The following is a 24688-nucleotide window of genomic DNA, read 5'->3' as shown; positions in this document are numbered from 1 at the left end:
GGAATTGGAGACTTCCCATTCTGATATGCCTGGTTCCAAGAATGGTCAAGCCAATGTCTATGAAGACATCAGTGAGGTGCTTACCATTTCTGAGGGCAATAGGCAAGAAGGATGGATTTTAGATTCAGGATGTACATATCACATGTGTCCTCACATGCACTGGTTTACACATTTGTCTGAGATAAAGAATGCCAAGGTTATGATGCGAAAAAATGATTTATGTGATGTAGTTGGTATTGGTTCTGTTAAATTGATTAATCACAATTATTTTCACTTTACATGATGTTAGATACATACCTGACTTGAAGAGAAACTTGATTTCAATTAGTAGCCTTGATAGTGTTGGGTTTGAAACTAGTATCTCTCCTAACTTGAAGAGAAACTTGATTTCAATTAGTAGCCTTGATAGTGTTGGGTTTGAAACTAGTATCTCTGGGGGTATTCTTTCTGTGTCTAAGGGATCTCATGTATGTTTAAAGGGCATTTCTCAGTCTGGTTTGTATGTATTTGAGGGTAGTACATTCCTAAATGATATCTCCAATATTTGTTGTTTGTCAAGTGAGTCAACTATCACTAGTGTGTAGCATGCTAGGCTAGGACACATAAGCAATAAAGGGATGCAAGCTCTAAATAAACAAGGCCTGTTTGGCAATGATGTAATTGAAAACTTAGAGTTTTGTGAGTCCTGTGTCCTAGGTAAGCAACACAGGTTAAGCTTTGGAGCTGGGTCTCACTTATCTAGAGCTATATTAGAATATGTACATGCTGATTTGTGGGGACCTGCTTCAATCTTGTCTTATGGTAGAAACTCTTATTTCTTATCTCTTGTTGATGACTACTCTAGGAAAGTGTGGATCTTCTTATTGAAGACCAAGGATGAAACTTTTGAAAAGTTCAAGTATTGGGTTGCTTTGGTAGAAAACTTGAGTGAAAAGAAAGTTAAAACATTAAGAACTGACAATGGATTAGAATTTGTTAATGAAATGTTCAATGGAATTTGTAATGACAAAGGGATTCAAAGGCATAAAACTATTAAATATACCCTCAGTAAAATGGCATTGCTAAAAGGATGAATAGAACAATATTGAACAAAACTAGATGTATGCTCATCAGTTCAGGGGTTCCCAAGGGTTTCTGGGGTGAAGCTGTTACAACAGTTGTTCACCCTAATCAATAGGAGTCCCTCTGTTATCTTAGGATTTAGAACCCCTGAGGAAATGTGGTGGGGGAAACCCCCCAGTCTTGGCTACCTTAGGGTATTTGGTTGTGAATCCTTTGCTCACCAGAGCATTGGTAAATTAGAACCCAGGAGTAAAAAGAGCATCTTTCTAGGGTATCCTGAGGGGGTGAAAGGCTATAAGCTGTGGAATAGGACTGTGCCTGGTGTCAAGACCTTTGTTAGTAGGGGTGTTCTCTTTAGGGAGAGTGTGTTCCCTTGTCTTTCCATTGACAATACTAATTTGAATCCACTTGATCAAAGAATGACTAACTTTACTCAATTTGATTTAGGGCAGGTTGATGTTTCCTTAAGTCCTGCTCAGACTCTTGATTCTAGTATGCCTGAAGAACCCTTGACTTCCCCTCAACCCAGCTCTAGTGATAAAGAGTCTGAGGTTGTAGTTTATGATGTTGGAAGTAGGTCATTGCCCTCTTCTGAGACTTCCACTGGAGAGGTGGAAGAGGTTCCTGATCTAAGCGGTTAGCAATTGGCAAGAGATAGAGTTAGGAGAGTGGTTAAGCCACCCAAAAGGTATTTAGCCAACTTTGCTCTTGAGACTGATATTTCAGTTTCTGAGATTGGGTCTAATGAACCTAGTTCCTACGAGGAAGCTTTGGATTCCAAAGATAAAGATTTATGGGTTGAAGCCATTAATGATGAATTAGATTCATTAAATAAGAACCATGTTTGGGAACTAGTTAAGAAGCCCAAGGATCAAAGGTTATTACCTTGTAAGTGGATATTTAAAATCAAGGATGATGGAGTTGATAATTCCAAAAGATATAAGGCCAGACTTGTTGCAAAAGGTTTTGTTTAGAGAGAAGGGGTGGATTATGATGAAATCTTCTCTCCAGTTGCCAAGTTTAAGACTATTAGGTTGTTGTTGTCCCTAGTTGCTCAGAAGAAAATGACTATAGAGCAAATGGACGTCAAAACTGCCTTTCTTCATGATAATTTAGAAGAAACGATATATATGCAACTTCCTTTAGGCATCTCGGCAGCTGGAGAGGGATCACAAGCTTGCTTGTTTAAGAAATCTCTCTATGGACTAAAACAAGCTCCTATGCAATGGAACAAATGTTTTGACTCATTTGTGTTGAGTGTAGGTTTTAAGAAAAGTGTTTATGACAATTGCATATATTTTCTCATTTCAGGTTCTATTGTGTTGTATCTAATACTTTATGTTGATGATATATTGATTGCTTGTGTTGATTCTAATCTTATTCAAGATGTTAAAGACAAGCTGAAATCTAAATTTGAGATGAAAGAACTTGGGACAGCCAAGAAAATTCTAGGGATTGAGATTTATAGGGATAAGGGGGAGGATATTATGTTCATTAGTCAAAGGTTATACTTGTTGAAGGTTCTTGAGAAGTTTAATATGTTAAATTGTAAACATGTGAATATTCCTTTGGCTGCACATTTTAAACTTTCTAATGATCATTGTCCTAAGAAGAACTTTGAAAAGAATGAAATGTCAAATATCCCTTATTCTAGTCTTTTAGGTTCTCTTATGTATCTTATGATATGTACCAGACCTAATATTGCTCATGTTGTTAGTGTACTGAGTAGGTTTATGTCTAATCCTAATAAAAAAACATTGGCTTGCTCTCAAGTGGCTCTTAAGGTATTTGAGAGGTACTGTTCATAAAGGTTTAGTATTCAAGTTCACACCTGGTGATCTTATTCTTGAAAGATATATTGACTCTGATTATGCTAGTAATATAGATAATAGGAAATCATTATCTTCTTATTTCTTTATGTTATCTAGTAATTGCATCAGTTGGAAGGTGCAACAACAGCCTGTAGTTGCTTTGTCTACTACAGAGGCTGAGCTTGTTGCTACATCTGAATGTGTTAAAGAAAGTATATGGTTGAATGGTTTATTGTGTGAACTAGGTATTTTAAAGATTAAGGCTGTTGTCTTTATTGATAATCAAAGTGCTATCTTCTTGTGTAAAAACCCTATTTATCATGATAGGACCAAGCATATAGACATTAAATACTTCTTTCTCAGGGATAAGATAACTGATGGTTCACTTTTAATTGAAAAGGTAAGTACTGAGCATAATCCTGCAGACTGTGGTACTAAGTCATTGCCTCTTTCTAAATTTCTACATTGTCTTGATTTGTTGGGAATTGGTGATGTTGTCTCTTAGTATATATGTTTATGTAGTTTTGAGTTGTATATTACTTGTTTTAGATTGTGGTGTGTGTCTTGTTGTTGTCATTGTTTGTTTATCAGGTTTGCATATGTTGCAGTTTTAGGGGAGATGCTGCCCAAATTTTTTATGACTCTTGTTCTGTTTGTCTCTGTTATAAGATATATGCCTAGTGTGTACATGTGTGCTCTTCATGGTTATATGAGTGAGTTGTGAATCATGAGTTATTGATTAGGGTTTCTCTACCTAGTGCAGTTTGTTGCATGGTGTATCTGCATGGAGTCCTTAGTGTTGCATAGTTAGTGCATGTCTAGGTATTTTGCATATTTGTTATTTGCTTTGTACTGTGGTCTCTTTGTTTTTGTGTATGCAGGTACACTTGGATGATGATGGTCGTAATCCAATTCCCTATAGTCATTTGGATGTACAGATTAAGGGGGAGATTGTTGGGGGGTAATCTGGACTATTCCTTTTAAGTGATGTTTCTATTGAACCGTTTGGTTCAATCGGTTCAGGGCTATGTATATGTGGGGCTTGGGGTTGGTTCAAGTTATATGTGTATGCAAATCGATTTTTCACTTTTGGGTTTTATGTTCTGCGATTTGGGGTTCTCGGTGAAGCTTCCATGGCTACCTTCTTCAAGCTCCTGCAACGATAGATTCTTGGAGGTTCTTTGATGAGCTCGGTTAGGGCTTTTGATCAGTGATGTTAGAAGGTCACTCGATGGAAGTATTGGCTCCTATAGACACCTGAATCAGGTGTTATCATAAACTCTCTCTTACTTCTCCTTCTCTGTAATTTCCTGAATATAGTGGATTGGATTCGTACTTGAATCCCGGAGATGTAGGCAGTCATTGCCGAACTCCGTCATCATCTCTCTCTCTCTCATTTGATATACCCTTGCATGATTCGGTCCATACTAGTTAGGGCATGTGTTAATTCGATCACACGAGGCTATACGGGAAGACAAAATAAAGCAAAACAAGATTAAATCTAACTCCCACTAGTGAACAAGGGAGTAGCTGGAACCAAAAGGGAATACGGAGTGATCCAGAAAATCTCTCTTTTCTCAACAACAGAGGAGTTTAGGTGACAATCGATATAGACATTGCAAAGTTATACAAGGGATATTTATTCATGTGTCCCAACCACTTAATGATGCATTCCTTATGGAAGAAAATATGAACAACGAAATTTTGTAATGTAGAGTCGTCTCATGTAGTCATCCATGCAAATCATATAACTGTCTCAAATCGATGATCTTGAAGCATAAACCCAAGCTAAAACCATCTTCTCCATTAATATTCATCAAATTGGCTACGAACTCTCCAGTTTTGACTATTCATGCCCATTATCTACCTATTCTACTAGAAACTAGAGATTACAAACGATTTCCATTTGCCATCAAACAACTAAATAAACTAGAGAAGGAAAGGAGAGTAATAAAATGCATGAACGTGGGATTATTTATATACTCGGAGGCCTTTCCAGATTCAGAAACAATGCCAAGTTTTTTATGAAGTCCTTTGCTTTGTCTGATTCTGGTTTATCTAGAAAGAAGACATGTTCCTCCTCTTCTGTCTCTGAGAACTCCACAACTCCCATCCACCCACTTCTTGCCAATGCTTCATAGTAAAGCCTCCCTCTATCTCTTAGAATATCCTTCTCAGCAACAAATACAAGCACATGGGTGCACCCAAGCTCCACCAGGCTCGGACCATGGTCTACGAATGGGTTGATCCTGGGGTCATCGTTGTCAGGGTTAGAAGGGCATACGTAAGGCCAGAACCGGTCCGCAAACGCCTTTTTGCCCGGCACTGTAGCCTCGGACCCTATTGGTTCTGATCCCCAGAAGAAAGGGTGGATCAAAGCAAGTCCAAGAAGCTTCACACCCAGCTCAGCCCCCACACTCATAGCCAAGTTGTGGGCAATATTGGCTCCAGCACTGTCTCCAGCCAAGAAAACCCTGTTGAAGTCAGCGTGGTTTGTCAGCCACGGTTCAAGCTGATCCTCCTCAGCTGTCTGACCCGGGGAGTGAGAAAGAGCCCATTGAAGAGCAGCCCAAGAATCTTCATAGCATGCAGGGATGGGATGCTCTGGGGCAAGTTTATAGTCCACAGAGACAGCAACAACATTTGCTTCAGCAACTATGGAGTTCAAGAGACGATGATATTTGGAAGTGAAGGGAGAACCAACAATGAAGGCTCCACCATGGAAGTAGATGAGGAGGGGAAGCTTGTTGTCAATTTGAGTGAGTTTAGGGAGGAAGAGACGAGCAGAAATGCCTGAGTTTGGTAATACAACATCTTTGCATGAAACACCAGTTTGAGGATCGACGGCGGCTGGAACAAAATCAGTAGATACAAGCCTTTCCACGCGCCCACCTTTGTATACACGAATATATGGAAGGTATTCATAGTCTACCTCGTTCTCAGGCTCGCTTGATTCCATTGCAGAGTTGCAGGCACGAAAGAGGAAGTGGGGGAGAGATAAGAAGAAGGAAGGAGAAACAACAACTCACCATAGAACAGCAAGGAGTAAGGATAGCTTGTCTTTCTACTGGAATGAGTGGCTGATTTGGTTTTGGCTGGATTCATGCATTATTCGATTGAGAAGGACAAATAGCAAACCACCATCTAGTAGGCATACATGGTACGGCAAGAAACCCAATAGATAAACAAGCAAGTGGACTTCTCTGAATCGTACCCACACAAAAAAGGCAATTTTGCTTCAATAGTGCCTCATAAATGCGCTTGACCGTGCAGCTAATCGGACGGCTGGCATCATCCTCTCATTAAATTAATCAAGCTTTATCAAAACCCACCTCATAAAGCTTGTTTGTTCAATTCGGTTCGGTCTATTGCAAACCCAGCGGTCCATCTGGGCGGTTCGAGTGGGTTAGTATAAGCTTGGTTAATACGTTTTATGAGGTATTACACATCCAAACCCTATACGTATATACACGAATATGTAATCGTATAAACAACCAGCGGTTCAAAACATTGTAAAACTACCAAAACCCCTGTTCTTCACCCCGCCCATTTCATTTGATGTTTTTGGAGCTCTGAACCAAGCTGGAGAAGAATATCAAGAGAAGCTAGCAAGACAGCCATTCAGCTCTTCGTTTTCTTTTCAAGTTGGGACCTGTTGCAGAGGGAGAAGACGAAGACGAAGACGTTCATCGTTTTCTTCTTTGCAGAGGGAGAAGACGAAGACAAACTTGGGGGTTGCAGCTTGAGACCTAGCAAAGTTGCAGGTTGCAGCTCTCCTTGAACACGCACTTGCAGAGCAGCTCTACAAAGACATTTTCAATCGATATCTTCTGCCCCAGCTCTTGTGCTAGGTCAACCTCATCCTCTTGTTCTAGGCGATGTCCTTCAAATTCAGGTATCCATCATCTCTCCCAATCTCTTTACATTTGATAGAATTTTGGCTAACGTTTTCCCTGCATTTCCTTGTTTGAGAGTGGATGGTTTGGTTCTAAATCTGATAATGGTTCTAAGTCATTCTGTTTCTTCCATTGTAGAGTCTAGTATTTTGGGTTTTATAATGATTATTTGGTCCAGTATATGGGAAATAGAAATACTACCCCTCATCTCATGGCGTGAATACACGCACAAATTTTTTTTGCCTTCTAGAATGCTTAACTTCAAAGATGGTACATGAAGTGCTTCTATTAGCCTATCTTTTTCTCTATATAAGTTTGCCACTTCTACAGCTCTCACATTAGTTATATGATTATGGTGGAAAAAGAAGAGCCGAATGGTCCTCTGCTTCTCTTTTCTCTCAAATTTGTTTCAAGCTAATTTAAGATCAGATGCGAAGATTTTATTGCAGCATGTGGATAGATTCTATAGCCTTTGGTCTTGTTTTGTTCTATTATCAGTTGTTTTCAAGTATTTTGTAGCAGTTATGGTTGGTGAACAAGGTTTTTTTATATAATATTTTTTTTTGGGGGGCCGAGGAGGGGGATAAATGGCTTGGCATACAGGATTGGTCTCCATAGATTGTCTTTTCTCTTTTGTCTGTTGATTATGAAGTTAGTTTCTGCACTTCCCTTCTCATCATGGAGATGAAGGAAGGTCAACCTGTAAGTAGATCTAATCGAAAATGTCTTGACGTAGTCTAGTACCAGATGATGCGATCTTCAATGGGTAGCTGGGGGATTGGAATGGCAAGAATTTGTTGACCATATGTCTAGGCCACCAAGTGAACAGGAGTCCCCGGTCCTAAGTATGAGAATGAGCATCAATCAATTGAGCCACTTTAGAGGGTCCATTCCTTGCTAAGGGATAGCAGCCCAGATCAGGCAAACTATCAGGAATCCAATTAGAAGTCCAAGGATTAATTTGATTGCCATTTTTGACCTGTATGAACATGCCCTACTTTATGAGATCCCACCCCTTTAGAATAGAGTGCCATCCCCATGAGTCTATCGGTTGTGGTTGCACTTCCAAAAAAGTGCAATGTTTGCAATATTTGTGTTGCATTAATCTACCCCACATAAAATTTTGAAAACGAAGTAATTCCCATGCCTTTTGAGACAAAAGCATCAAGTTAATTGCTTGAAGGTTTCTAAAATTCAAACCACCTTAAGATTTTGGAGAGCAAAGAGTATGTCAATCCACCATGTGAACGTGTTGCTTTTCTCCATTAGACCAATAAAAGGACCGCATAAATTTCTCCATGTCCTTCAGAGTTGTTGAAGGCATCTTGAAGCATAACATGAAATGAGTTGGTAAGGCGGCAAGAGTATATTGCATAAGGATGATTGCTTTCCCCGAAGATGATAAGATTTTAGTCTTCCACCCTTGCAGCCTCCCATTAAGTAGCGCTAGAAGAATATCACAATGCTTTTTCTTTAACTTACCTAAAAAGAGAGGAATACCCAAGTAGATATCCATTTTTTATGTTGGCATCATATGAAACCGGATTGAAAGATCCCTCTTCCAATTGGCTGGTGTACTCGGACTATAATGACCTTTGGTTTTGTTGAAATTCAGCTCCTGCCCCAATTGAGAGCAATAGTCCTGAATAATCTGGCCGAAAGTTTGAGCTTTTGCCTTTGTAGCTAGACCAAATAAGATTAAATCATCAGCAAAAGCAAGATGTGATACACCTCCATGTACTAGTTGAATGCCTTTTAATTTCTTCTATTCCATAGCAGCCAGCTCTAAATGCAAGGTCAATAGTTCAACACATAGTATAAATAAATACGGTGAGAGATGATCCCCTTGTCGAAGTCCCTTGGTAGGACAGAAGTTGCCTGCAACCGATCCATTAATAAGAAGGGAGTATTTAACTGTTGTAACATAGAACATAATCCACTCAATCCACTTAGGAGAGAAGCCATATAAATGAAGGGCCTGCTGAATGAAGTTCCATTTTAGGCGATCATAGGCCTTGCTCATATCAAGTTTGATTGCCATAAGACCTTTCTTTCTTGTCTTGTGTCGATTGATCTTCTTAAGAATGTCATGTGCAATGAGGGTATTGTCCTGAATGTGCTGACCTTTGACAAAGCCATTTTGTTGTAAGGAAACTAGATAAGGGACAATATATTTCAAACGATTCACCAAAATCTTGGTAATTATTTTGTAGCTCATATTGTAGAGACTGATCGGCTAAAATCTCCTACTATGTGAGGGGAGTCTACCTTAGGTGTAAGAGTAATGAATGTAGCATTATGAGATAACGAAAAGGTACCTGTATGAGAGAATTGGTGGACCATGACCTGCACTTCATCTTTTGCAGAATCCCAAGCATGTAGATAGAATAAATTAGGATAACCATCAGGATCTGGAGATTTTATCATATTAGCATCAAATACTGCAGGTTTGATTTCCTCTTCTGTGAAAGGCTTCAACAACCAAAGTTTGTCTGCCTCGAAAACCTTATTTTTTATAGGGTAAAATAGGAATAAGAGGTCACATGATTAGTGGATGAAAATAAATGCTTGAAGTGTTGTTCAAAAGCATGAGCAATGGCACCATGATCTGAGAAGGTGAGACCATTGTGATTAATCAGCCGTATCTTATTGCGGGCCCTTCGAACTATTGTGCTTTGATGGAAAAATCGGGAGTTACGATCGCCATGTGTCAGCCATGCAACACGGGATTTCTGTCTCCACTTATCCGTTTGCTGCGTCAGATTTAATTTTAGAAGGGCGAGTATGCGCTTTTCTTCAATATACCATTGCTCTGATCTGTCCTCCAAGTTCACACTTTCATGCACAACAACAAAATTCCTTATAGCCTTTTCTTTGAGCTCCAACTTTTTCACTGTTTTCTTATTCCAAGATCTTAAAGAAGAAGATAAAGATTATAGCTTGCCAGAATATATGAAGGAGATACATTAACTGGCACTTCTCAACTCTAAATAAGAAGGTCCAGATAAGATTCTTCATGAGTCCAGAAGAGCTCAAACCTGAAAGGATGCCTCTGTTTTCCTTCTTGTGGATCCACCCTTAGGAAAAAGTGCCTTATGATCAGAACGAGAGATAATAATATGGTGGATAGTAGCCTCTTAGAATTTAGAAAACCATTCCATGTTGCATATAACCAGATCCAGTAGTCCCTCATTCCGATGAGCATTTCTTTGTTTATTTGACCATGTAAAGTTGCTTCTTGTAGAAGGGAGTTTGAGCATGCCAAACTCATTAACAAAAGATTGGAATGGAGCTAAGGATACAGAAGTTAAAGGCCTATCCCCTTGACGATCAATTGGCTTAAGATATGAGTTTCAATCTCCTCCAATGGCCCATGGTTGGTCAATGAAAGATGCCAAGTTTGAAAGCATTTGCCATTGATACTTTTGAATGGATGGATTCGAACTTAGATACACACAAGTAAGATACCATAGATTGTCAGAATTTCCAACAAGAAGATGAACACACCACGAAGAAAACCACAAACAATACACAATATGATTTGACACCTTTTGCTTAGAATTTTAAACAAAACCTTGACTTTCAGGAATTTATCCTGTCCATTTATTTTGTTGTGAATGTGTGACATGTGTCCTAACATCACATCAAACTTTTGGAATCGCAAGCCAGAAGTTTGATTGTTTCTCCATCTGTAAATCACACCCTTAGATTGAGATTGCGGTCTTTGCCCTAGAATTTGGTCGATTGTTTGTAGTTCTGATTTGGAGTTCCTGTATATTTTATTTGTAAGTGGTGAAGCGGAAGAGTTTAATTTCTCATCTTAGTGGACGTTGACAATTTTCCTCTTCTTCTTCTTCATCTGTTAGAGGGATTAATTAACAGTTTGTTTCCTCATCGGTGTAGGATCTCGAAGGAGTTTCCGTTGTCTGCTTCTAGTGGGTTAAAGTTCTGTGTTGGAGATTATGTTGCTCACTTTTGTTTAGTAGTTGCAATCGGAATTCTCCTGCTTTTGGTGTCTCAAACATTCCCACACCTGATAAGGGTCTTCTTACTCTCGTTGCAGAGTTCATAGACCAAGGAGTCTCAGTCACTGTTATGGTTGCTCTTGTCGGTAAGTAAGCTTCTCATGTGCTGCTTAAATAAACCCCATAATAGAAATGGAATTTTGATTGTCTCTCTTGCAATTTGCAAGGAGAGGTTTTTGAAGCAGCAGGTTGTAATTCATCGAACAAGACTTTACAAAGCTGCAAACCTACGGTGGTTTCCAAACTTTTGGCAAAAGTTGCATCAAGAACAACCGCTTCTCTCTTGGCAAATCAGGTTTTCCTCTCACTTTCTCTGTTGTGTGGAAAGAATGGAAGATTCCAATTCTAATTTTCTTCTTTCAAGTTTAACTTTTTTTCTTTTGGTTTTGTGGTTGAAATTGATTTGAGACCCAATTCCTGTGGATGCATTGCTTTATATTTTAGTAGAGAGTACATTACGCATGAGCCATTTGATTTAGTGACTTAAAAAAATCATTTCTATATGGGTCTTAAAGGTGTTTGTTCCCCAGTCTTGCCTATTTGATTTGTTCCTTCTATTTTTCCTATAATTTGTTTGTCGTAGTGGGTTGTTCTATTTTTTGACCTTAGGAAGATGGCAATCGTTTCATGCTTAGAATGCTCGTCTTCTCTCTTTAATGTTGTCTCATCCTTAGAATTATAATTTGTTTTGTTATAGTTAACTTTCATTATCATAATATGTTGTTTATCTAATATGTTTTTTCATCTGTGCAGCAATTATAGTTGTACTAGTACTAGTGAAATGGGTCGTAAGGCTGCAGCAAAGGGAAGGACAAAGGGGAAGGGAATGGCGAAGGATAAGGGAAAAAGAAAAGCAATCGTAGAAGATCACGACAAATGGTTCAATGATGATTATCCCCAATGCGATCCCAAAAGGTTAAAGAAGCAACCTATAGCAAAAGGAAGGGAGGTAGACATTCTTTCGTTCGAGGGTGTAGGTGTAGCAGCCAAATTTAGACAGCTTGGGTGGGAAAAAATACTTGAGGTAAATACCAAGTGTTATGAGGACCTAGTGAAAGAATTTTATAAAAATTTGTTTGTCAAAGGAGTTGGGGAAAAGATTGGAGTCGTCAGTAAAGTTAAAGGGGTGGAAATACCCTTAGATATTCCTACGCTAGGTCAGATTCTACAAATCTCAACTACAGGAGATTATGTTTTCTGGGAGCCTAAGAAGAAGTTCAAGGACCTGATTAATGTGGATGCCACAGTTAAGGATATAATGGTGAATTATACGAGTTACACCAGGCACATGAAGGTCAAGCAGCTGAAACCACTTCTGCATGCCATTGCATACATCGTGCAACACAATGTTGTACCTCGCAGTGGTCACCATGAAAGCTTAAATTCATTTGAAGCTTACATAATCTATTGCGTGCATACAACAACGAGTGTGAACCTACCGTACATCATTCTGAAAATGATGCAGTACGCGAGAATGGCACCTAATCATGCTTTCCCCTACGGTAAACTCCTGACACATTTTTAACCATTATCAGATTGATCTGACATGGGAGGATTGTGAAGTGGGGAAGAAGAAGAAGAATGATGCAAAAATATCTGCCACTAATTTTCATTTTGGAAAACAAGTGGCAGATGTAGGAGCACAGGGTGCAGATGTAGGAGCACCGGTTGCTGATGGCGTTGAATAGTAGGATGGAGCTAGATGGTCAAAAGTTGAGGAAGAAATTGCTCTCCTCAGGGGTGATGTACGGTATATTTGTCGGCGCTTAGATCAAATTGCAGAAAAGTTGCAGCTTCCGGAGTTTTCGGAGCACTCAAATTCTTCATCAGAATCTTAGTAGCTTGAGTTGCTGAATTCTTAAATGTAATGTGAATGTTATTTGAAGGGGCTTGGAACAATAAGGTGAAATCAGTGTAATTAAGGGGTTTTGAACCATTTTTTTGAACAATTCAGGCATTTTTTCTAAATGTATTGTTATTTGACTATGGATGTGTTAAATAGATTTACAATATCAGTGATTGGTTTTATTTGGTGAACAATTTGTATGTCACTTATTTCTTATCTTTTGTTATTTCAGTATGTGTTAATGACTATGAATATGATCGAGAGGAGAAAAAGGAACTTTTTCTATTCATATTGCCCTTGAACTGACTATTGTCTCCTTTTGTCTTTATAGGATATCGAAATCACGGCGATGCCGATCTGGAAAGAGGACTGGGCAAGGGGCTGTAAGAATATCTCTGTACTTTTGGCAGTCATTCTTTGCATTTTTTTTGCTTGTTTCTCAGAACTGAGTGTTTTTTTGGTTCAGATGCATTGTTTGTTTTGTAAGATGGTATTTTGGTAGTTGAGAAAGGTGATGTTGTCAACCTAGTACAATTGCATGCACATATATCCATGCATTCGTCTGGAACTGTAGATGTTTCTGTATTCATTGTTTATACAAAAGTAAACCATAAAAATAAATATGGTCATTTGTTTGACAAATGTGTGTTATAGTGACAAGCTAGTTCGTGTCCTCTACTCTATATATTGAACTAAAGTTACTTGTGTAAGCACACGGGTAAACATCTTATACTCAATTTACCAAACCCTTCACGCAAACAAGAAGACCATCAAATGCATTAAGCCATTGTTTAGGGTAGAATGAGGGCTATTGGTATGATGTTTTGACAGCATACTAGTTAGACTAACATTTTAATGTATTCTTCTGGGTTCAGTGTTGAAGAAATTTTGTGTTTCTTGTAACTGTTGCCATTGTGACTTGTTATAGTGGTTTGTAAAAGATTGTTATTGCATTGGGACTTGAGAGATGATATGAAGCTTGACCATTATTAGTGAGTCTCCAGTGCGGGCATTTCCGAAGCTAATTTATGTTTCCACCCTTGTGTTTGGGGAAGCGTCAAACTTTCCTTTTGCCATGGAAGCGTGTGTTCAAGGTTACTAATTCTCAGGTATTACATTTTTCATCATCACGTGATGTTATTCGTAAGTCTCTTATTGTATTTTGAACTCTTTATTAATTTTTAGAGCTGCATTTGGTATTTAATGGTCATATTTCTCTGACATTGAAGTTGAAGGAATATGTTAAATCACTTAACAAGGCCAATTAATAATCTTATAGTGTACCATATAATTTAATTTTTTTTTTTTGGGGGGGGGGGGTGCTAAGTCTTATACTAACTTAGTTGCATGCTGCTTTTGATCTCATATTTTTATTGCTACCAAAAAGCCTTAGTTTTTTCATTGATTTTTAATTTTCAGGTTGAGGTTGCTGTCCGGGACAATGCCCAGATACTCTATGAAGCTGAATTCAGTTGGCAGAGGTGATTCACTAAACCTTAATGTGATGAATAAAGTGCTTGTTGGTTTAATTTTATTGGCTGTTGCTGTAGCGAAATAAAATTAATTCATTCATTATATTTACTTTCAGAAATAAGAGATCAAGCATTCCAAGAAACCACAACAATATTATATTTGGCTGTACCTTTGTTTTACTACTCTGTTATTCTATTAGTTTGTTTTTTTGGCTAAAATAGTATGTACAACAGTAATGTTTTGGTTTATAATTCTAGTAAGGATCTGTTAGCTTGTGTATTTGTCTGTGCATGACAATCTTCCTGTTAGATTGGAGTCTACTATGTCTTTTATTACCACAGTACAACCTGTAGGCTTCTCTACCTTTTGACACAGCTTTACTGATGCAACTTATCCGAGATAGTATTGAGATATATGTGATTTTCATTCCCAAGGACCTTGGTCATCGTCCATGCCCTCATATTTTATTTCTTTTTATTTGGATGAAGTCCTCCTTTCATGTCACCGGCTATAGTATCAGTGATTTCTGTTAACCGCATACCTTATTATAAGATGCTATCTTTAGCCTATTGAGTGTATGCAACGACTCATTTCAACTAACTTTATTGTGGGAGTGAACAAATTATGCATTTGGTTGCATCTCTTAACTAGTGCTGCTTTCTCCATGTGGTGACATTTTGAGTTGAAAAATCATGACTTGATATGCAGATATTCACCGATTTGAATGCAAGAATTTCAGTGACACAAGTAAGTTTTTCATGGTTGATCAACGTAAAGATCTCCTTTTTATTTTTCTTTAACTATATTTTTGTCTATCCCACTCGAAAATCTTCAAAATTGGAGTAAGCAACAAACTAGGGCCTGGTCTAACCTGGTTAGGTGATAATTTGGATCCAAGGCAAGATCCTTGTCCAATATTTGTCGTGAAAGTTGTGGCTAATCAAGTGCAACTACTAATTAAGTGCAATTTCAGTACTGTACAACAACGATATAGACTTAGCAGTTATCACAAGGTTAGACAGTTTGTATATATTCTAGGAGACCCACCAATGAAGTTTGGCTTCTTCATTTTAAAGTTGTTCTTCATTTAGCTATAATGTTCTAAGCTACTGCCCGTTTGTTCCTGGTCTCTTTTCCATTTCTATTTTCTCTCCATTCTACATGTGGTATAATATAGCATGTTCAAAGCAATGCATTATAATATTGTGAATATACAAGTATTCAGTGGAGCAACCCTTATTCTCATTGGAGCATTTACAATGTTATCTTGGATGAATAAATTATGAAAACTGAGTATACAAGACATTGATAACATCCATTTTTTTCTAACACATGTTCAGTTTCCAGCAGGAGAGCAACAGCGGTGGTGACAATGTTCTTGATGATATTTTGGCTTGGGTAATAATTTGCTTGTGTCATTAACCAAACATCCTGAAGCTGAAAGTTTTGCTCCTGGTGTTGCACCTGTTTCTTTAATAGGTACAAATGCTACTTCAGACTGAGTGGATTTTTCTATTCCTTACGTGTACTAAGAATTCAGTACTGGTTTCCTTGTTTCTCTATGATAGGTGGTGCATTTGATGGTGACAAAAAGATGGATGACTTGAAGCTCCTTTACAGACCTTATGTCGTAGAATATTTGTCTTCTGGACACAAACTCAGCCCTTGTGGTGCACTCTGTGCCCAGATACAAAGAGGCATTGAATGAGCACCCCATGAAAGGCACCACTGTTGATGCTTCTATCTGGGCAATTTCTTGTTAGTCCCTGAGTTGATGTAGGAGCCATTTTAATATGTTCAAGAAACCTTCTCACGGACTGATTATATTCTTTTATATCCCGGGAGTTACTGTAAATAAATTCTCTTACTTAATATACTCTCTCTTTCCATCCAACTTATTCAATCCAAAAAGAAAAGAAACTGAGAATCATTATTTTTTTACTCCTTTGGTTGGTTGCGTGGAATTCATTGAATACATCCATATACACACCCAAAATTCCTCTTAACCTAAGATTAAACGTAATGAGATAGGTTGGTTGACTTTCTCTCCCCATACGGAATGGAGGAACTAAATTTAAGGAGGTTGGGGTTTGTTACAGGTTGAAATGGTGTTTGGAAATTCCTGTGCATGAAAGTGATGAAACTGTGCATTAACATGAGCCTTTGACTACCTCGTCTGATTTCAGAACAGATCGGGGAATTTTTCAATTTTATTTGCAATAAAAATCTGATCTCCAAAGAATTGAATCTTTTGCTTAGATTGATTCATGCAGTTTTCTTTCAATAGAAATAAAGCATACATTCATATGTGAAACCTAATTCACCAATGCAAAGTGTTATTTTTTCATATACATCAACGTGGAAATGGAATTTTTTATAAACTTGGTAAAACGGAATGGTTCCATTCTAAAGCCATTTGAAACAGAACCATTCCGCTTCATTAGGCTGATTACAGATATAAAACGGGTTGGTTCCGTTTAAAAAGGAACGAACCTGTTTGGTCTCTGTGATCATAGAAATGAAACGGGTTGGTTCCGTTTAAAAAGGAACTAACCCGTTTGGTCTCTGTGATCACAGAGATGAAACGAGTTGGTTCCGTTTTAAAAGGAACGAGCCCTTTAGTCTCTGTGTTCAGAGAGATGAAACGGGTTGGTTCCGTTTAAAAAGGAACGAGCCCATTTGGTCTTTGTGATCACAGAGATGAAACGGGTTGGTTCCATTTAAAAAGGAACGAGCCCGTTTGGTCTCTGTGATCACAGAGATGAAACGGGTTGGTTCCGTTTTAAAAGGAACGAGTCTGTTTGGTCTCTATGTTCACATAGATGAAATGGGTTGGTTCTGTTTAAAAAGGAACGAGCCCGTTTGGTCTCTGTGATCACTGAGATGAAACGGGTTGGTTCAGTTTAAAAAGGAATGAGCCCGTTTGGTCTCTGTGATCACAGAAATGAAATGGGTTGGTTCTGTTTAAAAAGGAACGAGCCCGTTTGGTCTCGGTGATCACATCCTTCCCAATATTGGTAAATTGGAATAACCACACAACATACCAAGTCATTGTTTCATCACACTGTTATAGTCACTGAAATTTTAAAATGAAGACTTACAATAATGTGGGTAAGGAGTTTGTATCACTAATATAAGGGAATCAATAAGTTTTCATTATGAAGCTCATGTTTCAATTATTTGTTTCATCAAACTCTAACTATCATATGGACAATAGATATGAAAAATTATATGATTGAATTTTTACAATATCATATATTATAGGTGAAATTGTTTTGACAAGTACTTACAACCCTTCAAATACAATGTGATAAGTCTTTCACATAGATACAGTACATTTTGTTGAAATAAATTACTGAACTACCCATCCACTTTACTCTTGTCCTCTTGTCTATGTTACAGTACTGACTTTGAACATAGGGCGTTTACATGTTTCTTGAATAAAGTAAATAACAAGAAAGTAAAAAAAGCCAAACACATAAGAACAAAATTACAAGATATAACATTGTAATTTGGTCCAACACTGTTTGATTTTTCCCTTGATGAGTAAGGGGTCGCCTTACAGCAGCCAAATTCAACGGATTGCGTAGTGGCTCGTCATATATTTTTGGCGATCTCACCTCATGTCCTCTACTATTCACACTTTCATACGACGTTGAAGCTCTAGAATGTACATACGTTACTATTCACCATGGATATTTGATGAGTGACAACTCACAATTCTTCAAAATTTTGAACAAATGCATATACAATTATACAGAAGTTGACGAATTTGAATATGCATGGAGCAATTTAAGAGAAAATCATGGGGTTCTAAACACTGGTTGGCTAGATAGAACATATGAAATAAAGGAAAAATGGGCATGTTGTTACATGAAAAACTGTTTCACACTAGGTGTGAGGAGCACACAGTTGGCTGAAAGTTTGAATGCTGATTTGAAACAATGTCTTGGACGCTCTAAGGTTTATGAGACATTTCAAGGATGTTGTGGAGGCAAAACGTGCAAATGAATTGAAAAAAGAATTTGATGCACGAAATGAAGTTCTTGGGGGTGCACATTCATTGAAACCTATGTTGATTCAAGCTTACCAGTTATATGCTCCAACTATATTCAAAGAGTTTTTGAAAGAGTTTGAGTTGGTGGATACTCACGCTATCAACAGCTAGAATGTCGCAAATATGTATGTTGAATATGTGATTATGAAGACAGATGCGACTTGTTCCTTTACAGGGGAAAGCATACGAGTATTGTGTAATACAGTAGAAGAAAGCCTAACATGTAGTTGTAACAAATTTGAGAGTGTTGGGATCTGTTGTGCCCATATCTTAAGAGTGTTCAATTATCTCCAACTCCTGTGCATTTCGATAATATATTTTTTGCTGAGATGGAGAAAATCCATCCGAGATGTGCATGTAGTTGACGGGACACGAAGAGAAGGGGATACAAGGTTTGAAGCTGATGGACAATTAAGTTGCTTACAGCGAAGTAGGCTGATTACTCCGTTATTTTTGAAAGTCATTAACCAAGCATGTGAAACGGGAATTGGTTATAACATACTATGTAAGCATCTTAATGGGATTGTCAACGATCTCGAAGATGTAGACGTTGAGCATCATACTGACCATCCATCCGGAAAAAAATGGTGAAGCCTACCGAAATTTACAGTTAAAACCAAAAGAGTCTCACAAAAGGGGATTAGGAAAAAGAATCAAGCCCTGGCATGAAAAAACTAAAAAGAAGAGGTCTGTCAACCTAGTGGAAGGACAGGGCTCCATTCAAGTAACATTGACAGAGTCTGATTATTTGTCAATGTTTGACGGCTATAACACATGGTCAACTCAGGTAAATTAATTTAATTTTCTGCCAAACATGACATTGTTCATTTATTTTACCTCATTGCACAATTAATCTTACCTATGTGTTGTTGGATTATACAGCACATACCTTCCTCACAAAATTCAATACAACTTGGTGTAACTACTGATCATTCTTCATCTAAGGTAAATGCATTAAGTGATAATCTCTTGTTTGTATTGCTCATTTATCTAAATTTCAAACTTATTCTTTGCATTTATTTTGTTGTTGGATTATACAACATATACCTTCCTCCCAAAATTCAGTACATCTTGCTGACATATGAGGATGCAGAACGAGTCTCTCAGTTTTAGATTGCGGTCATACATGGGTTTATCATATTGAAACATTTTTTATTCCCTTTATTTTGTATATGGATAGTGGTACTAGTTTGTATCAAACAATGAGGGACATTATCTGTATCATTGGTTAAAAACTTTCGATGATCTTTCCACTCCATGCATTGTTGAAGACATATAATTGTTTTGTTTTATTTTGACTTATTTGAAATCATAAAACTTTGTCTTAAGAAAGGGGTTTGAATTTTAGATCTCCATATTTGACTCACTAATGTGCTTGTGGAGATGTGAATTTGGTGCAGTTGTGTGATCATTTATCTGGAATGGGTGGATGCTATTGTGAAGACAGGTCATCTACAAGTATGGAGGAACCCAGTATCCATTATGTTACTGCGGACAAGGGAGGATGTTGCTGCTAACTTCAAACACAACAAAGCACCTATAGGTCAGAGATTTTATAGGTGCCGAAATGGTGTAAAGCATCTACATTCTTTTATTTGGGTAGATCAGATGTGTGGCAGTAAAGCGGCAACGTACGTACATTCTAGAGCTTCAACGATAAATGACAGTTAAAACCAAGTAGAGGACATGAGGTGAGATTGCCGAAAATATATGACGACCCACTACGCAATTCATTGAATCTGGCTGTTGCAAGGCAAGACCCTATTCATGAAGTGCACAATCAATATGTGTTGGACCGATCACAATATTGTATCATGTAATTTTGTTATTATGTGTTTGGCTTTTTTTACTTTCTTGTTAGGTACTATATTCAATAAACATGTAAACGCCCTACATTCAAAGTGGTCTGATATTTTATTTGAACAAAATGTATTGTAGCTATGTGAAATAATGACCATTCCTGTGCATATGTTTGGAGGGTTGTAAGTACTTGTAAAAACAATTTAACCTTTAATATATGATATTGTAGACTTTCAATTGGTTAATTTGTAGGCTTGGTATGTAAAGTGGTTATTCCAATTTACCAAATTTACCAAAATATATGAAGAGTTGGTATGTATTAATGCACAAACATGAATGCAAACTTGTATAAGGGAATGGTTCCTTTTTAAACAAAACCAACCCGTTTCATCATAGTGATCACAGAGACCAAACGGGCTCATTCCTTTTTAAACGGAACCAACCCGTTTGATCTCTATGATCACAGAGAACAAACGAGCTCGTTCCTTTTTAAACGGAACCAACCCGTTTCATCTCTGTGATCACAGAGACCAAACGGGCTCGTTCCTTTTTAAATGGAACCAACCCGTTTCATCTCTGTGATCACAGAGAACAAACGGGCTCGTTCCTTTTTAAACGCAACCAACCCGTTTGGATCTCTGTGATCACAGAGACCAAACGGGCTCGTTCCTTTTTAAACAGAACCAACCCGTTTCATCTCTGTGATCACAGAGACCAAACGGGCTCGTTTCTTTTTAAACGGAACCAACCCGTTTCATCTCTGTGATCACAGAGAACAAACGGGCTCGTTCCTTTTTAAACGGAACCAACCCGTTTCATCTCTGTGATCACAGAGACCAAACGGGCTCGTTCCTTTTTAAACGGAACCAACCCGTTTCATCTCTGTGATCACAGAGACCAAACGGGCTCGTTCCTTTTTAAACGGAACCAACCCGTTTCATCTCTGTGATCTTAGAGACCAAACGGGCTCGTTCCTTTTTAAACGGAACCAACCCGTTTCATCTTTGTGATCACAGAGACCAAACGGGCTCGTTCCTTTTTAAACGGAACCAACCCGTTTCATCTCTGTGATCATAGAGACCAAACGGGCTCTTTCCTTTTTAAACGGAACCAACCCGTTTCATCTCTGTGATCACAGAGACCAAACGGGCCCGTTCCTTTTTAAAAGGAACAAACCCGTATATTCATAGTCACACTGAGACATACAAATACGTTTTAAATAACAAAATACATAGAAATACGTTTTCAATGTGAATATCAGCTGCTATAAATGGGAACACGACCTGTATAAATTTCAAATCAGAAGCCCCAAATAAAAAACAAGGTTAGACAGGAGAAGACGAAGCATTCCATTTGGTGTTTTAAGAAGAGCAGAAGCTTGAACACGAGAAGAAGCTTTGAAATTGGTTGCAGATCTTCATGTCCCAAAACACGAACTCTGTAGAGTTGAAAACTTTCATTTTATACCCAGCGTTTGGTTGAAGCTCTGACGGAGAAGAAGAGAATAAGCTTCAAGTTACAGTGATCGCATCTTCAACTCTATGATATTGAGGTATTGTATATTGGCGTTCATACTGCGTTCATACTCTATTAATGCACAAAAACGCGTTTCTGCAGTTCCATGTTAGTTTTGGTAAACGTTTATTTTTCCTCTACTTTTACTCTTCATGAGCGTTCCGTTCTTTATGTTTTGTTGAGTATTCTGCTATGGTTTCGACTGGAATCGTACCAACAAAGACTCCGTTTGATATTTCAAATCAATGAGTTTGGATCTGCTAATCGAATACTACGAGTAGCGCTTCAATCTGTACCAGTGCTATGTATGATGTGCCATTTCGTGTAACGGAAGTGATACATTACGATTGCAGAAGAAAAAGCCCTAGTTTGGTATTTGGAAGACAAACTTAATCTGGCATGTGGATAGATTCTATAGCATTTGGAATCCATTTTGTTCTATTATCACTTCTTATTAAGTATTGGGTACCACTTATGGTTGGCAAACAGGGTTTTCTAATAAAACTTTTTTGGGGGGTAAGGGGGGAGAAATGGCTTGGCATACACGAATACTCTCCATAAATCTTATTTTGTCTTTCCTCTATTGATTTTAAAGTTAGTTTTTGCTGTTCCATTATCATCATACGACTTCCGTTTGGTCTGATATCTTTCCTGCCATGAAACCCAACTGTTCTCTGACAAGGGATTTACTGAAGCTTTATAACTAACTGTGATATTTCAAATCTACTTGTATGATAGACTCTGGTTTCTATTGTGAACCTCCGTGCGGTTTCAGTAATTCTATACTGGACTTGATTAATAGGTGAGTCTCATATTGTGAGTTTGATGTACAACTCTACTAGTTTACATTATTCTCATGACTAGTGCTCATATTGTCATTTACCCTAATTTCAGAAGACGCTCTGATCTTGAAGAAGAAGAGGAAGACAACGATTAGAGTAAGCTTAGAATCTAGCCGTACGCGGTTTAGTTTTGACTGAGTGGGAAGCTTCTGGTTTTGGAGTCTGTCAAAGTATCATTTAATATTTCTATTTAATCAGTAGTATTTTATTACATGCTTAACTGTTTTGCTATAAAATTCTTGCAAATTCTCTCTTATATTACTTAATTTATAGGTTTCCATTCGGTAGAAGATTATATTCTGGTACGATCTTTTACCGAGTCATTTGTTTCCAAACTCTGTTATACAGCTTGGTATTGTTGAACTCAATAGCTTCTGTTGAAGACAACTTTTTATTTTACTAATACAGAAAACCATGTTTGGTAGAAATGTGTCATTAATTGTATTTCCCTTTTCCCTAAACCTATGCATCTTGAAAGATAAACAATTTCAGATTGCTTAGGAGGGTTGCGTTCGAATAATAGGAACCCTAGGCATTGTCCATAACATGTTGAATTGCTTTCGGAGGAGGCAGTCGTCGAATAAAAGAATAGGCCGAAAGCCCCTTCTCACATTGGGTTATTGGGTTTGTTGGTTCAATGCTCGAGTTAATCCAACTGTTCCTCTTCTTCATCAAATCTTTGAACTCAACAGTCAATCTCAGTGGGGTTGCCAATCTGTTAACCATTGGCCAACTGACACAGTTGACTGCTCGGGCCATATACTCCTCCCGGGTACTATGCCGGTGTCTGCCAAGGGGTGGACTCTCACATTTGTTTTTCTGCAAGCCCCCCAGACCCCCCCCAGTCCACCCAGCTGTCCCGACTACCTTTGTGAATAAAATGAATGTAGATCTGGATGAACCTAATAAGCCTGTTGACGATGTCTAGGCTGGAGGAGCGGCCTTAGAGAGGATAACTCAGGTTGAGGGGGATTCAGCAGAAATTATATGGGAATTTATAATCTGATTATTATCGTTGATATCTATTCGTTGCAAACGCTTTTGTCGTTCTGTACTTTGCGGTTTTCTTTTGCTATGTTTCTTCTAATATTATTTGCTTGTTCTTGTAGTGGCCAACAAACTAGATATCAACGCTCTTCGGGCTGCTGATATTGGTTCTACAAAAGAGGCATTTGCCCGCAAGACAGTTATGAATGCCACCACCGAAGAAGCTAGTCCTGTTTTTCAAATCTGATGTCCAACAAAGGCGCTGATGCAGGTCCCGTTGGGGGTCCTCCCGTCGGTGGTGTAAACGGAGTGTCCCCTTCATTGCCTTCTGGCAACCCTTCAAAGAGGCCTCGGGTTGCAGGGGGCACTGCTGAGGACTCTGAGTCGGCCCCTATAGTCTTTGTTCCTGGATGGACCTTAACTTCTACTGATACTATGATCACGGACTCCAACGCTGCCCGATCTTGGGTTCTTGAAGGAAGGGTCCCGTCAGATCGTCACCGTCTGAAGAACATTTCAAACGACAAATTTATGGCACATTGTTTTAGGTAATTCCGTCTTCCGAATTCCATTTTTCGGCTATGTATGTCTTCAAGTAAATTATGTAACTTGATATATCATACTTGGTTCAGGTACTTATCGGGGGGAGCGCATTTCATGGGAGAGTTGTTAAGTCGATTTAAGGAAAGGACTGATCAACTTGGAGAAGTTGAGAAAGCTTTCGCACAAACTCAAGCTAAGCTTTGTGACATGAAGAAGTATGTTCAGGGAATGAAGAACCAAGAGGAGGAAAAGAGGCAGAGAATTTGAGAGATGTCAGCAAGAACCTCAGCCCTTGCAGAAGAGCTTGCCCAAACCAAAAAAGACCTGGAGGAGGCTCGAAAGGAGAACGAGAATTTTGAGAGCGGGAAAGTCCATATGGAGTCCCTCCTTCAGCAGCTTCGTTCGGAACTGAAAACCTGGAACCTTACCGTCACTGCTAACGATGTTCCCGACTTAGTCCAAAAGCAGATTATTACTTCGTACTTTGGCACTCCCCAATTCGAGAGAGTTTAAACTCAACTCTCCCTCAGTTCATATCGTATGGGTCTTGACGATGCTTTTACTGAGGTCCTAAAACAAATTGATATTCCTAACCCTAAGATGTTATATGGGATGTTGGACGGGAGGATATATGAGAAGCTTCACAAAGCTTTGCCCAAGGGGGTTAATTGCAAGGAACCGTTGAGCCCGCCTGATCCCGTCCTCTATGTTAATGAAGTTGAAGAAATGGGTACTGCAGATACCTCTGAAAGGGAGACTTTCGTGGTTAAGGAAACTCCTGAAGACGACAGTGAGAGTGAGTTTGTTGAACCAACCCTCCGCCTTGATGAT

At 38.4% G+C, this 24688-nt stretch overlaps 1 protein-coding gene across 1 annotated transcript; it reads right to left on the bottom strand.

The window, feature by feature from the left end:
* Positions 1-4427: 4427 nt before the first annotated feature.
* On the bottom strand, positions 4428-5934 carry LOC149015336 (putative carboxylesterase 2). The gene has a single exon (XM_089155751.1). It carries the CDS (start codon positions 5830-5832, stop codon positions 4849-4851), a length of 984 nt encoding a protein of 327 aa, XP_089011877.1. The 5' UTR covers positions 5833-5934; the 3' UTR covers positions 4428-4848.
* Positions 5935-24688: the final 18754 nt, after the last annotated feature.

This window comes from Hakea prostrata, chromosome 5 (assembly GCF_041222555.1).
Source record: "Hakea prostrata isolate BN-2017 chromosome 5, UWA_Hpros_2, whole genome shotgun sequence".
In the NCBI taxonomy this organism is placed as follows: domain Eukaryota; kingdom Viridiplantae; phylum Streptophyta; class Magnoliopsida; order Proteales; family Proteaceae; genus Hakea; species Hakea prostrata.
Note: the sequence above shows the minus strand (reverse complement) of the source record. Positions and strands in the feature narration are given on the sequence as shown.

Bases quoted from the DNA above. Each gene is read 5' to 3' on its own strand.
- LOC149015336 (XM_089155751.1), bottom strand. From the start codon at position 5,832: ATGGAATCAAGCGAGCCTGAGAACGAGGTAGACTATGAATACCTTCCA.